Raw genomic sequence first — 13308 nt, 5'->3', positions numbered from 1 at the left:
GAAATATTCATACTGTATGCCCCTTTTTAATAATATAAAAAGGGAAAGGGTTAATTACTACGGAATCAACTTTCAAAATGGTTAATTTAGTTTGCCTAGTTTCTCTGGCACTTTTGCCTGGAATATACCAGTCTTGAGTTCCTTTGAGAGAGTTGCCAGGCGCTGTCAAGGTCAGCATCCAATTGATTTGCTGCATACAAAGTTATGAAAGCCTAGGGTTCGGGTGGGTTTGTTTTGTTGCTTTGTTTGCTTATTTGGTATGGTGGGTGGGTGGGTGGCTGAGGTACTGAGAACAGAATATTTAAAAATTGTTGACTACGCATAGATCACCATGATAAGGGTCTTTATACATATTTGTTTTGTTTGTTAAAATAACCTGCAAGGATGCAGCTATGTGTCTCTCTGTAAGGAACTTGTTCCAGAAACTGGCGGCTGCTGAAATCTTTGCAGTGTCATCAGGACAGATGTTTACATGGGTTATAGGGAGGGGCAGCCAGGAGCCAGAGAAAGGCAGTGGGTTGGCCTGCCTCCTGAAGTTCAGTCTTGGCTCTGGTTCAACTTTCATTTTCAGAAAACAGAAACTGCTCAGCTGAGACTTACTCAAGGGAGGTGTTTCCCTCCTCCTTGTGACACAATGCTCGGGAGGTGTGGCCGGTCTGCGGTTTATAAGCCCTTGCAGGCAGCCGCAGGTGTGTGCCTATCACCATGGGGATGCTAGTGCCTACTGCGCTGGCTGCTCGGCTGCAGAGCCTGTTCCAGCAACAGCTGGGTTCCCTCTGGAGTGGCCTGGCCATGCTGTTCTGCTGGCTGAGAATAGCATTGGGGTGGCCAGATCCTGGAAGGGGACAGCCACGGGTCCGGGGTGAGCCCAAGGAGACTCCGGAGACCCACGAAGATCCGGGCAGTGCTCAGCCCACAACCCCCGTTAGTGTCAACTACCACTTCACGCGTCAGTGCAACTACAAATGTGGCTTCTGCTTCCACACGGCCAAGACATCCTTCGTGCTGCCCCTGGAGGAGGCCAAGCGAGGACTGCTTCTGCTCAAACAGGCTGGTAAGTTCCTGGACCAGACAGAAGCCAGGGTGTCCCAGGACAGTTGCGCATAGGATGGGCATGGGAAGGGCTCCATGTAAACTAGACACAGCATCACCAGGCAGGTGTCATGCGGTTTTGCATGAGTGGGCAAGGAGCGTTGGACAGACAAGGAGGGAGGTGGCCTGGCCAGAAGCGTGGAACTCACTCCTGTGAGCAGAGGTGTGTGGTCAGTGACCCTGTTTGCAACAAGTCCTCTCTGTGAACAACCTGGCAGAAGTTTCACCCTGTTCCATCTGTATTCCTTGCTAGAAACTTTTCTCTCTCTCTTAAAAAAAAAATTCTGTGTGTACACATGATGATGTGTTTGTTTGTGTAAACAAACAAGTTCTCAGAGCTGTCCAGCAAGTGTTTTACACACTGAACCACCTCCCCAGCCCCATGTGAGCCTTAAAATATTTTTTTGACGGGACTGTCATGGGATTTTTTTTTTCCTCAAGACTTGCTGCCCCACTCCATCAATCAGTCTCAGGTATACATTCAGCAGTGAAGTGAAGATGTAGCAACTTCTCCTTCGAACTTCCCCTTCCTCCCTCCCTCCCCTCTATGCTTCTGCTCTTTCCAGAATACCTGTTCGCCTAGAGACGATCTTCTCTCCCTGGTTTCCCTTTAACTGAAGCACAGCAGAAGTGTCTAGGAGGCAAGCATGCTAGCCGCACTTCCAGATGACTCATTTCCCTGGAGCAGAGCTGGGAAAGAGAAAAACCATCCGCCCGTGCTCCCGGTGCACAGTAGCCTCCAGCCACCACACTGACCTCACCGGGACTCCCAACTGGACTTCTGATGCTCACATCAGACTGGTCCGATTCTGTGCTCTGATCATGAAACCATACAGTACATAGTACCACGCAGTAGGATCTGCCTCACTCAGCTCCAGTCTGTACTGGCTCATTACCCTCCGTAAAGACAGTAAGCCTGGTTATCTCGCTGGACCTGCATCAAGGTCTGGTGCTTTATCACCAGGAGTTTAGTGATGTAGCCACTCGGCCTTTGCTTTCCTAGCTGGAAACATGGTGTCTCGTTAAAATGCAGCTTGTGGATTCACTAGCCAACTAACTCATCTAAGCCTTTGCTTTTTGACAGAACTAGGTTCTGAGCCCTGACATCACACACACACACACAGAGTTTTTAAAAAAACAAAATAATAATATTCATTTTTATGTGTGTGTGTACACTCATTTGTTGATGTTGCCAGAGGCATAGGATCCCTGGAGGGAACTGTGAGTTGTTCAAGGTGGTTGCTGGGAACTAGACTTCGGTTCAAAAAGTCTTTCCTGTGGAGCAATCTCTCCAGCCCCATAAACCAATAATAAATATTGCTTGGAAATATAATATAACATAATATATATTATAAACATAAATATATAAATATTAATAACTAAACAGGTGTTTGGAAAGTGGCAAAATAAAGATTTTTTTCCCCTCACAGGTATGGAGAAGATCAACTTTTCAGGAGGAGAACCCTTCCTACAGGACAGGGGTGAATACTTGGGCAAGCTCGTGAGGTTCTGCAAGGAGGAGCTAGCCCTGCCCTCTGTGAGCATAGTGAGCAATGGCAGCCTTATCCGAGAGAGATGGTTCAAGGACTATGGTAAGTTTCCTTGGATGACGCCTTGGTCACTGCAACTTGTACTGTTGACTCCTATGTTTCCTCCCACTAGGCTCCAGGCCAGAACATCTGGGGAACTGGGAGAGAATTAAAAAAAAAAAATCATCCGATCTTGCTTCTTCTAATATCTCCCATGTATAAATAATCTGTTTGTGGGGCTAGCTTATTTTGTTTCTGTTGGGTGCTAAGTCAACAGGTATTGGGAAGCAGATAACAGAGCAGGTAAGCACACAGACCTTTGCTATGCCTTCTAATATAGTATGCATGGATGACTAATGTCTAAGTTTAGCCATTACTGAAGAAAATCAGCACACTCTATAGCCATATAAATGTGTGTATGAGAGACAGGACAGGGTAGTGAATGCCTTTGATCCGAGAACTCAGGAGGCAAATGCATCTCTGAGTTCAATGCCAGCCTGATCTATATATCTATATCTAGTAAGACCGCTCCTTTTTAAAAGTCCCTGTTAGGACTAAGTTGGTTGTAAGTCTCATCACATCAGAAGCTCACATCACATGATCTGGCTGAATTCAGGGGCTCTTTAAGATTTTCTGAGAACCCCAGGGTTCGTCCAATGCCGTCCATGTTCACAGTTTCTTGGGAGCAATACATGAAATGACGCAGATCTTGAACCCAAATGTGCAGCTGTGACTATTTCGGTTCAGGAGACAGCTATAACCTCCCCTCAGGGTCTCTTTCTCTGCCCTTGCTTTGTGACCCTTTGGAGCTCTGATGTCATTCAAATGGAAGGCTGTCACTTTTGGTTGGAGACACTGACCAGATAAGCTCACAGGATGCATCTGCAGGGGTGCCTGCAGACAAGGGTGGTGCTTGTGGGTGAAGTTTGTGCAGGCAAGGAGGATATTTAGAAGCAGGGACAGTGACCCAGGGAGGAAGCTGGGGTAGTATATTAAACCAGACATCTGTGATGGAGACCACCGGGAGGTGCAAAGTGAGAGAGAAGGAGACGACAGAAGCAACATGAAGAGAGAGAGAGCAGTGGACTGTGCTTTAGAGGGTGTACTTGGACAGTACTCTTGCTCGAGGTTTGGCTCAAAATATCTGTTCCCGTGGCAAGGAGTGTGGACAGGAGGATGACTTCAGTACAGTGTCAGAGACTGGCTGCCCAAAAATGGTGATGTGACCCAGCATTCTTGCCTTGAGAAAGAGGAACACAGAGACAACAAAAGCCAAATACAATCCTCTCTTCGTAGTAGCCGGGTCGCTGCCAATGACAAATGTTATTTGACGTTTATAATAGATGGAAATATGAATGTGGCATAGCCTCAAATTATCCAGGAGGCATAAAACCATAGTCTCTGTTAAATATGCCAAGTTAAAACGTCTGCAAATAACTTGGATCTATGCGCAGGAGGAAAAGCTGGTCAGAGCCTCACATCTCCAAGTTAAGAGTTTGCCAAGATTCTTTCAGTGAGAGCAAATACAGAGCAATAGACAGCAGGGCACAGGTGTGGATGACCCTGTCCAGAGAGGACATCTGCTCCTGAGCCAATCTCTAACTGACCCGACACAGGTACTGCTTTCTTCCTAGCAGCGAACCTCAGGTGACGTTTGGGCTGTCTTCACACAGGAGACTCCCTTGGGTGTTGGGTCAGAGAGTGGCACACAATGGTGGTCACTGGGGCACATTATTGTTAGGTATATAGCCAATGGGACCCCAACAATATAGTCAAACACATCCCACTTAGGTTTGCACAATCCTGACAAATGGCCCCATGGCTGGAGCTTACACACATTACTCCCAGTGGTTACACAAGCTGGAGCAACAGCCGTTGTATATGCAGGAAAACATGGTGCCCTACGAGAGCTCCAGGGCTTCTAGGAAAACACAGGGACTGAGCAAACAAATGGGCTCTGTCAAACCATTCCTCCCAAGTGTTGTAACCAGGAGGAGGGGACATCACAGAAATACAGCCAAAGGTAGAGAGGTGTCAGGATGCAAAAATGGACTCACAGATGCTCAGTGTTCTTGTATATCAGCAAGACAGGGCACTTCTGGAAGGAACCAGTTTTTACATGTTAGGTTTTGAACTTCTGTTTTTCCTTGCTTTTGTTAGAAGCTAATGTCTAGTTGCCTCATCCTGTTTGATATCCCTCTAGGAATTTACTCGAGGTCAACTTTTAGAACACGTTGAGTTGTTTTAAATAGCAGCTTTATTTTGGCTCCATTTTGTGCTTGTTAAATATAGGCAATAGGAATTAAGTCTTAAACGGGAGCTAAAATTAGTCTTTTCATGACTATAGAGAATACTGAATACAGAGAATAGAGTCTAAAAAAAATTTTAGGACTCTTAGCTTCTATAATGTGAAAAAAAATTAAGATAAAATAGAGAAGTTTGGAGATGCTCAGTGACCCAGAGCGCTCAAGCATGGTCGCCTGCAAGGATCATCTCAGCTCTGAGGATGCCTGTTCTTCTCGGGCAGGGGACAGCAGGGAGCAGGTCAGGGAGAGAGGTCACAGGAAGCAGGAAAACCTGAAGCTGCAGAAACCAGTAAAGAGAGGCGAAAACCAAGATGATGTTCAATAGTTTCTGAGCTCCTCAAATGACTCCTTATCAGAACTTTTAATGAGTGACCTAGCAGGGTGGGGCCTGGCTGAAGGGTGGCTCCTACACCCAGCTTCCCTTTATCTACGTATTCTCGGCCTCTAGATTATTTGCGCCTGACATAGCACAGAGTCTCTGTAAATATTTACATAGTAAATAAAATGTAGCGAGTAAAATGCAGTAAAAAGGAAGCTTATGAGTCTGGTAAAAATACTAGATATTATCTATGAAGCAATTTTGACTGTGTGCAAGACAAATCTATAATTGTTCATAAGTGATAGAAATAGGCTCCATAATTTAAATGATCTCTATGATGAAATAAGTGGAAAACCTGATTAAAGTATGCCATTGATTCTTCATGTATATACATGTATGCGGAATTTAAAACTGATCACATTAAGGAGCTCTGTGCTTTCATTATACATGTATGTATTTTAATGATAATGTATACACCACACGTAATTCACATCTCTGACTTTCATGTGTATGAGACAGGGAATCATAAAATTCCTTCAGACACCGCTGGGAGGAACCATGGGCCTTACTATAAAGAGATGTAAATGAAGTCGAGGACTCAGGGGGAATTTTTTAAAATTATTCTTATTATCATTTTTCCTGCAGGAGACTATTTGGACATTCTTGCTATCTCCTGTGACAGCTTTGATGAGCAGGTTAATGTTCTCATTGGTCGTGGCCAAGGGAAAAAGAACCACCTGGAAAACCTTCAAAAGCTGCGGAAGTGGTGCAGGGATTACAAGGTGGCTTTCAAGATCAATTCCGTCATTAATCGCTTCAACGTGGACGAAGACATGAATGAGCACATCAAGGCTCTGAGCCCAGTCCGCTGGAAGGTGAGTCCACGCTGGAGCGTGTTCGACTTTACTCCACAAAACACGCGGGAGAAGCTTGGCTCAGTGACACTGAGAACAAGAATACTGAGGATTCTGGAATTTTCTAGCCAGGACCTTGGCTCTTCTCTCTGTTCGGCCTACACTTTACTATTCCTCGTCTCATATTCTGTGGGCAAAATCTTGAAATAATTTCCTTCAGGACTTGTCTGAGAGTAAAGGTCAAGGCCATGTTGAGTGATTGGAGATGTTCTGAATAATAATAATAATAATAATAATAATAATAATAATAATAATAATAATTAGAACATTTATTCCCACTCCTGGCTTGTGTATGGATGGAGGCTAGGTGTTCCTCTTAAATTTCGATGCTCTTGAGTTTGCATTGAATTACTTGGTGACAGGGGAGTATGTAAAGCAAAGTCAGCCTTTATTTCAAAATACATTCCTTACAACTGGCCCAGATGTCAGGCACTGGGAGTCCCAGGCTCATAAAGATACGAGCCAGCCTATCATAGGTAGAATCCATAACCCTCAGGGGAAAATCACTGTAAATTCAAATTTTCTACACCTGGCTGCTCAGAAGCCCTCAAAGAAGGCTGCTAGGAAGGGTAGCTTCTTGAACTTCTCCCTGCCCTTATATCTAATAAGGGCAAGCCAGGAGGGTTGTCATGTGCACATATTTTTAACAAGCCACATGGTAACTCCTGTGTAGTTCCTTGAATCTGTGCCTGGAGACAGAGTAGACATGCCTAAGGGTAAGATTTGGGAACTGAGTTTTGGCAAGGACTATAGCATGGAGGACACATGTTCCATGACACTTGTATGTGGAGAACGTGGGAATGTAGGAGCATACCAAACTGAATTGCAAAACACCATGGAAGAAGTTGTCTGACTATATTTTGAAAGCAAGGAAGAATTTCCGCATGTGGGATGACCCAGGCAAGAGGGTCCCAGCCAGTCCAGTGTCATGCTCACCCACGGAAAGCTGTCACTTCAAGGTCACCTTTGATCTTCTTTATATATAGTGAGCCCCACAGTGGGGATATAGAGATGATATCATTTTTCTTTGACTGGACTATAATATGTTTGGAAGTAGGTTCAGGGGAAGTAAAACATGCTATATGCTTGAGAGATTTTTTAAAGTATAGATGTATTAAAATCGAAAGTCAGTAACACCTTTGGGCACAGAATAAATAGAAAGAATAATGAATAGTAGAAGTAGGGAGAGGCAGAGACCTCTGACAGAGGACCCCAGAGACCTAAGGCTTGCCTCATTCAGTCATCTGTCATGCTGTTCGTCTTCTCTCTCCCTCACCTCAGGGTCACTGACTCCTACTGCTTCTCACGCTTTTACTACCTCTCACTCTTCTCCCTTCACTCTCTTATTCATAAAGTTCCTCTACACATTTTTCCTCCTTGCTTTGGATCGCTGTTCTCTCATGGCCTTTGCCTACAATCTTCTGCCTCCCGTCCAGGTTTCCAGGTTGGCCATTTCAAGATACTGGCTGCCAGTGGTAAGGGTCAGTTCCGGCTTCTTAGACATCTCTGATGTCGGTGGGCTTTTTACTGATATAGGCAGTGCCCCAAGGGAAAGCCTCTTTACTTCATTAGCTCCACCACGTGTGGCTCAGAGCCTTATATTGTAAGTCTTCACAGACTTAGCAGTGACTAACAGTTGTATTCTGAGCTCACTAGGCCTGAGTTGGGTAGGATCAGCACTTGGGAAGGGTCTTCTCTTCGCTGAAGAGTTGTAGTGAGCGATGGTGTGAGGCTCTTGGCTTTACTCTCTTCCAGGTTTTCCAGTGCCTCCTAATTGAGGGTGAGAACTCAGGAGAAGATGCCCTGAGGGAAGCAGAAAGATTTCTTATAAGCAATGAAGAATTTGAAGCATTCTTACAGCGTCACAAAGATGTGTCCTGCTTGGTGCCTGAATCTAACCAGAAGGTTAGATGCAGCAAAAGCTGCCTTCTTCACTACTGCATATGATTCCACATATTGATCTACTACAATGATTCTAAGTGGGGAAAGTGGTGGTTGTCTCTCCTGAGAGCTTTGTGATTTGCCATGTTGTTATTCTAGACATTCTGGAAGGAAGAAGGGGAGAGGAATACAATCCTAGAAACAAAGAGATGGCGGTCCATCATGGACACCTTTCATTGGGGGGTGGGGTCCTTCAATGGTAGTAATTTCTTTTCTATCCAAGAATGGGTTTACCTAGACCACCTCAGAGATGATGTGATAAAAATGTATACTCACATGTATAACTCAATATAAAATTAACATGCACACACAAACTCTACATGTGTCCGGGAAGCATGTGAATAGTGCTCAAACATTTAGGAAAGGTGGACTGTTTCGGTGTCGCTCTCAGTGTCATAAATGGCCCTCATACGCCCCCTCTAGTGATTATTTTAAAAGTTGGATAAAATGTAGAAGAAATACTTTGCTAGCTCTCAGGGTCTATATAGAAAGTGGCCAAGGAGCAGGGTTGCACTACATTCTTTCATTATTGTATTTGTAGTTTGTGTTTGTTGGTTTGGGTGGTGGTGACTTCCACAGTGTGGTGCAGAGCAGCTGGGACACAGACTGCATATGTGTCCCCTGCATATCCAGAACTATTAACTGGTCTTGAAATGTGTCTTAGGAGAATGCCTGGTGGAGGTTCTGGATTTAATCCCCCAGCGTAGCTAAAAACTGTCACTGCACATCTGTAACCCAGCATTCAGGAAGTGGTGTCAGGAGGACCAAAAACTCAAGGATATCCTTGGCTAGGTAGTGAGTTCGAGGTCAGCCTAGGCTAGCTGATGTCCTGTCAAAAAGGAGGGGAAATAGAGGAGGAGGGGGTAAGGAAGGGAAGAGAAAGGAGGTGGAACAAGGAAGGAAGGAAGGAAGGAAGGAAGGAAGGAAGGAAGGAAGCAGGAGGAAGAAAGAAATATTATTTGCTGCCTAGCCTTTATTAGGAGAAAACTGTTTGCCAAAACTTCCCTACAGACAGCACCACGGTGCCCAATACACCCAAGTCTCAAGTCTCAAGTAAGGTCTCAGCAATGTTGGGAGCTTCAGAAACACAGTCCTTTGCAGAGAGCATGGCTTGAACATTGAAATCCTGGGAGAGTCTTTGAATGGTGGCCTCTGTGGTAGGACTGAGAGATGACAACAGCTCTCTTGGAAATAGGGTAAAAGAAACCAGCACTCAAAACAGGCCTCGGTGTTAAAGTCTTTTGGTCTGAGGCAGAAAATCCAGAATGACTGACCATGCAGACTCTCCATTGCTGGGACCACTCCACAGCCCTGCAAATAGATGTAGAATGTGAGAAGGAGAGAAAAAATTCAGGGCACAGACAGACACCATATGAGGGGCAGCCAATGAGACATACAAAATAAACCATGTGTGTTAGATGAAAACTAAAGTTTGATTATTTTTTCCACTGCAGATGAAAGACTCCTACCTTATCCTGGATGAATATGTGAGTATTCCCCGTGAGCTGTAAAATCACTTTAAAGTTAGCAGAGGAGCAATGCCAGAGATAGGCTAAACCGAGCTCCTTCAGAACACATCTGTTATGCCCAGAGCTCCTCTGGTGGTTATCCTCAGCACTGTACTGCCTTGGCTTCACATGTCACCCTCCCTCTCTGCACTTCCCAGGCACTATCCTGGGCTGGGCTGGCACTAGCCACCATGAGATGACATCCCAGGTAGCCATGTCATAGGATGTCCCACTCAGGAGAGCCCTTCATGGTGTGGTCTCTGTGGGTTTGAGGGTTCCGCTGTGACAGCAACACTGTCACCTCCGCTCCACACTGCCTTGGATAACTCAGGGGCTGCCAACACCTGCACTGTAGATGAACCTTGACAATGGGAGGAAGTCTTATTGTCCCCTTCAGACCACACCAACGTTATCTCCACGACCACTGCTTCCAAAGGAAAACCCACCCTTCTTTAAAAAGGAATGAAATCATTGCTTTCCTTTTCTTTGTTGTTGTTATTTAGAACTTCTGGATTTATAACTTCTGCTGATATCCCCCAGAGGACAGACAATTCCATTCCTGGCTCTGTGCACTCGTGTGTGCTTGTGTTGACCTTGGCTTTTTGAGACATATCTGTTACAACTTTTGTGTTTTGTTATTTTCAAATTAAGCAATGATAAGTTACAGCAGTTGTGCTTATTGCCAACATGAATTTTATTCAGCGTAAGGTGGAAAGTTACCAGTGAACTACTCAGGTTATGGATCTAAAGAAGAGGGGAAATGAAAGTTATTTTAGAATATAAACTCTCCTGATGGGCTAAAAATTTTGAATAGCGCTCTTCAGTAAACCATGTGAGCCACAGAGTCAGAACAGACATGAATGAATCAAAATTTAATAGTTTTTCTGATCGGATAACACTGCAATTCAGTGTGTGTCACCTGATTCCCTACAGAACGTAGAGAAACACAAGTACAAAAGACCTCACTTGTGCATACAACGTTGAGAAGGAAAGAGTCAGAGGACGTCTAATGGATAGGATGTGCTGGGGGAACTTCTGTTCTTGGCCCAGCCCTTGCCCACCTCAGTAGCCTCTGTCTTATCCCCTATTCCTATCAGGAGAAGCGTGTGTGAGGATTCACATCACACACATAGCTGCCATTTTTTCCTGAGGTCATTGAGCTGAGTTTCTCACAACACAGGGCAGCAGCCACTCTGCAGATGTCATAGCTCTGCGCTCTCAATGACGTCAGTGCACATGTGGAACAAATCTAGGTGCCCACATTTAGAGAAAGTCTGTTCTTAATGTCCTCTCCACTCCAAGAAAGAATCAAGTCCTCTGGTCATAAGACACTGTTCACGATACTCCGCCCCTACCTATCTATGTTCAAACCAAACTCTGCATGGCTGTGTGTTGTGCGAGCTGGGGATTCGAGTCTGAGGAATTTAGAGTCTATCTTAGATCTCAATACACAGAGGCCATGTTTGGGATGTCAGCAATACTTTTTATAGAATACTCTTAGCTGGGTTTCACAGGACACACCATATGAAAACATACCTATTTCTACCTTGCTTTTCCCAGATGCGCTTTCTGAACTGTACCGGTGGCCGGAAGGACCCTTCCAGGTCCATCCTGGATGTTGGCGTGGAGGAAGCGATCAAATTCAGTGGGTTTGATGAAAAGATGTTTCTGAAGCGCGGAGGAAAGTATGTATGGAGTAAGGCTGACCTGAAGCTAGACTGGTGAGGTGAGATTGGACGGAGACTCTAACCAGCTACGAGGAGTCCACGTGCAGCCGCTCTTCACCACGCACATCTGGCTGTCTACGGACCGTTGCCACTGAGAATGCACTCTGTGTTCTTTCTTTCAGTTTGACTGAACTAAGAAAGGAGTAAAACCATCCTGTGAGCCCTTATACAGCAATGGTCCTCCACAGGGAAGGAGTTCAGTTCACAGAGGATCAAGGTCCAGCGATCCCAAAGAACCCACATTCCATTTGTATTTGAATTTTTGTGGGGATCGTTACTGTGAATCCCATGTTTCCTTTTCCCTTTCTGTTCCCCCATGAGAAACTGGGTTATTTTCTGTTAACTATGCCAGTTTTGTCAACAGGAAGCATCACAAAACACACCCTGCGATTACTACTGACTGTTCTAATGCTTTTCTGCTTTGGAATCTCGGACGTTTTGCTCAGAAATATAGAATCAAGAAGTGTGTCATAGTACATGAGAATCTTACTCTTTTGCAAGGAGCATATGGAAGGAGGTACTTCCGAGGACAGACGGACAGTCTGTTCATGGCCCAGACTTCAAGGATGGCTGTTCTATATCGTACCAATTCCTTCAAGGTTCTTGACAAAGCCAAGGTACACTTTACCTTTCACGGCATGGCCGTGAAGATGGCACTGACAGCTGCAACCACCCCCGGCACTGAGGCTGCCCGAGTCTGTCAGGCTAAAAGGTTGTCCCACTTTTCTGAAAAGCTACAAGGGCTCTTCTGCACACCCAGCAGAATCATGACAGGATGGGCATGGAGGACTCTTCAGGAGTATGAAATGTGGCTGCTGTTCCTTACCATATTTCTCAAGAAACTCTGAAACAAGACCTACTAGTCTAGGTCATCATGAGAAAAAATTTCTTCTCTACATCAAATAGGCAAAAGAGAGAACACGAACTAGCCCAAATCTTCTTCCTGTGGAAGCATTGCATGAGTTTATTCAACCTAGACAGCCTCACTGCTTGGAAAATAATTCCCTGGAAATTAAATAAATACCATGGAAATTTTTGTTTTGTCCAAGAAATTGAACGCCTCTGCAATCCCACTGTGGCCACTAGAGGGCACTAGGAAGTCAGACTTCATTAAGTGTCTCAGAGACTTTTCTTCAGTCTGTTTTTAGGATTTGGTGAATTTTAATTCTGTTCCTTATCTGTTTTGTCTTTGTTTTTTGTTTTGGTGCCTATTACTAAAATTAATACTAAACATTTTCCAAGGAACTGGAATTTTGGTCATTTACAAAAGGTCTTCATTCTTTAGTGAGGTCACTATAATTCAACTGAGACATACTCTGTCTCATTAAAAATAGGTCAGGTTTTCTGTGTTTTCTGTCTTGTTTGTTTGTGTGTGTGTTTACCTATTTTTGCTTGAATATAGATATAACTATGTATCCCAGGCTAGCCTGGAACTCATGATACCTCTGCCTTAACCTCCCCCTCTTAAGTGCCAGGGATTACCCAGCTCCTGTACAGATATTTTTAAGAGAAGTTTGAGTCACATTTCCCCCTGCAGATTGTGATTTTTTTTTTTTAAAGTTAAGTCCTGTGTACTTAGTTCACCTGGGAAATCCCAGAGGACATGGGCAGACACCCACTTGCTCACATGACAGAGGGAAGCTGCATGTCTCTTTCCCTAATTAAAGTAGAACATGAAGAAAGTATGCTTGGAAAATGAGCCATCATTCTAAATGTACCCCCAACCCCTTGTGCATGCACGGAGGTGGGGAGATCTCTCTTGCTTAAAATATTGAAAAAGTCCCTTTCGTTAAAGGGAAAATTACAAAATTTACTATCGTAGTAAAAATCGAACTTGGATTAGATCATACATTGGTTTGCTTTTTCAGTGTTAAATCCAGGTGTTCATTTTGTAAAGCATACGCTCCCTGCTGGGGAAACGAGGAGCGATCTAGTTGACATTTGTTAAGTGTGACCAGCAGATACCTTGTGT

The 13308-nt window shown here is 44.5% G+C and overlaps 1 protein-coding gene across 1 annotated transcript; it reads left to right on the top strand.

Annotated features, from left to right (window-relative positions):
• The first annotated feature begins 697 nt into the window (after nucleotides 1-697).
• Nucleotides 698-11498, top strand: Rsad2 (radical S-adenosyl methionine domain containing 2). The gene is made up of 6 exons (XM_032907552.1): nucleotides 698-1054; nucleotides 2523-2684; nucleotides 5892-6121; nucleotides 7916-8065; nucleotides 9556-9588; nucleotides 11170-11498. Exons 1-6 carry the CDS (start codon nucleotides 706-708, stop codon nucleotides 11332-11334), a joined length of 1089 nt encoding a protein of 362 aa, XP_032763443.1. The 5' UTR covers nucleotides 698-705; the 3' UTR covers nucleotides 11335-11498.
• The last annotated feature ends 1810 nt before the right edge of the window (nucleotides 11499-13308 follow it).

This window comes from Rattus rattus, chromosome 7 (assembly GCF_011064425.1).
Source record: "Rattus rattus isolate New Zealand chromosome 7, Rrattus_CSIRO_v1, whole genome shotgun sequence".
In the NCBI taxonomy this organism is placed as follows: Eukaryota; Metazoa; Chordata; class Mammalia; order Rodentia; family Muridae; genus Rattus; species Rattus rattus.
Note: the sequence above shows the minus strand (reverse complement) of the source record. Positions and strands in the feature narration are given on the sequence as shown.

Excerpts from the sequence above, each read along its gene's own strand:
- Rsad2 (XM_032907552.1), top strand. The coding sequence starts at position 706 with ATGGGGATGCTAGTGCCTACTGCGCTGGCTGCTCGGCTGCAGAGCCTG. Across the intron at positions 1,055-2,522 it reads GCTTCTGCTCAAACAGGCTG|GTATGGAGAAGATCAACTTT; the intron begins GTAAGTTCCTGG and ends TTCCCCTCACAG. Across the intron at positions 2,685-5,891 it reads GAGATGGTTCAAGGACTATG|GAGACTATTTGGACATTCTT; the intron begins GTAAGTTTCCTT and ends TTTTTCCTGCAG.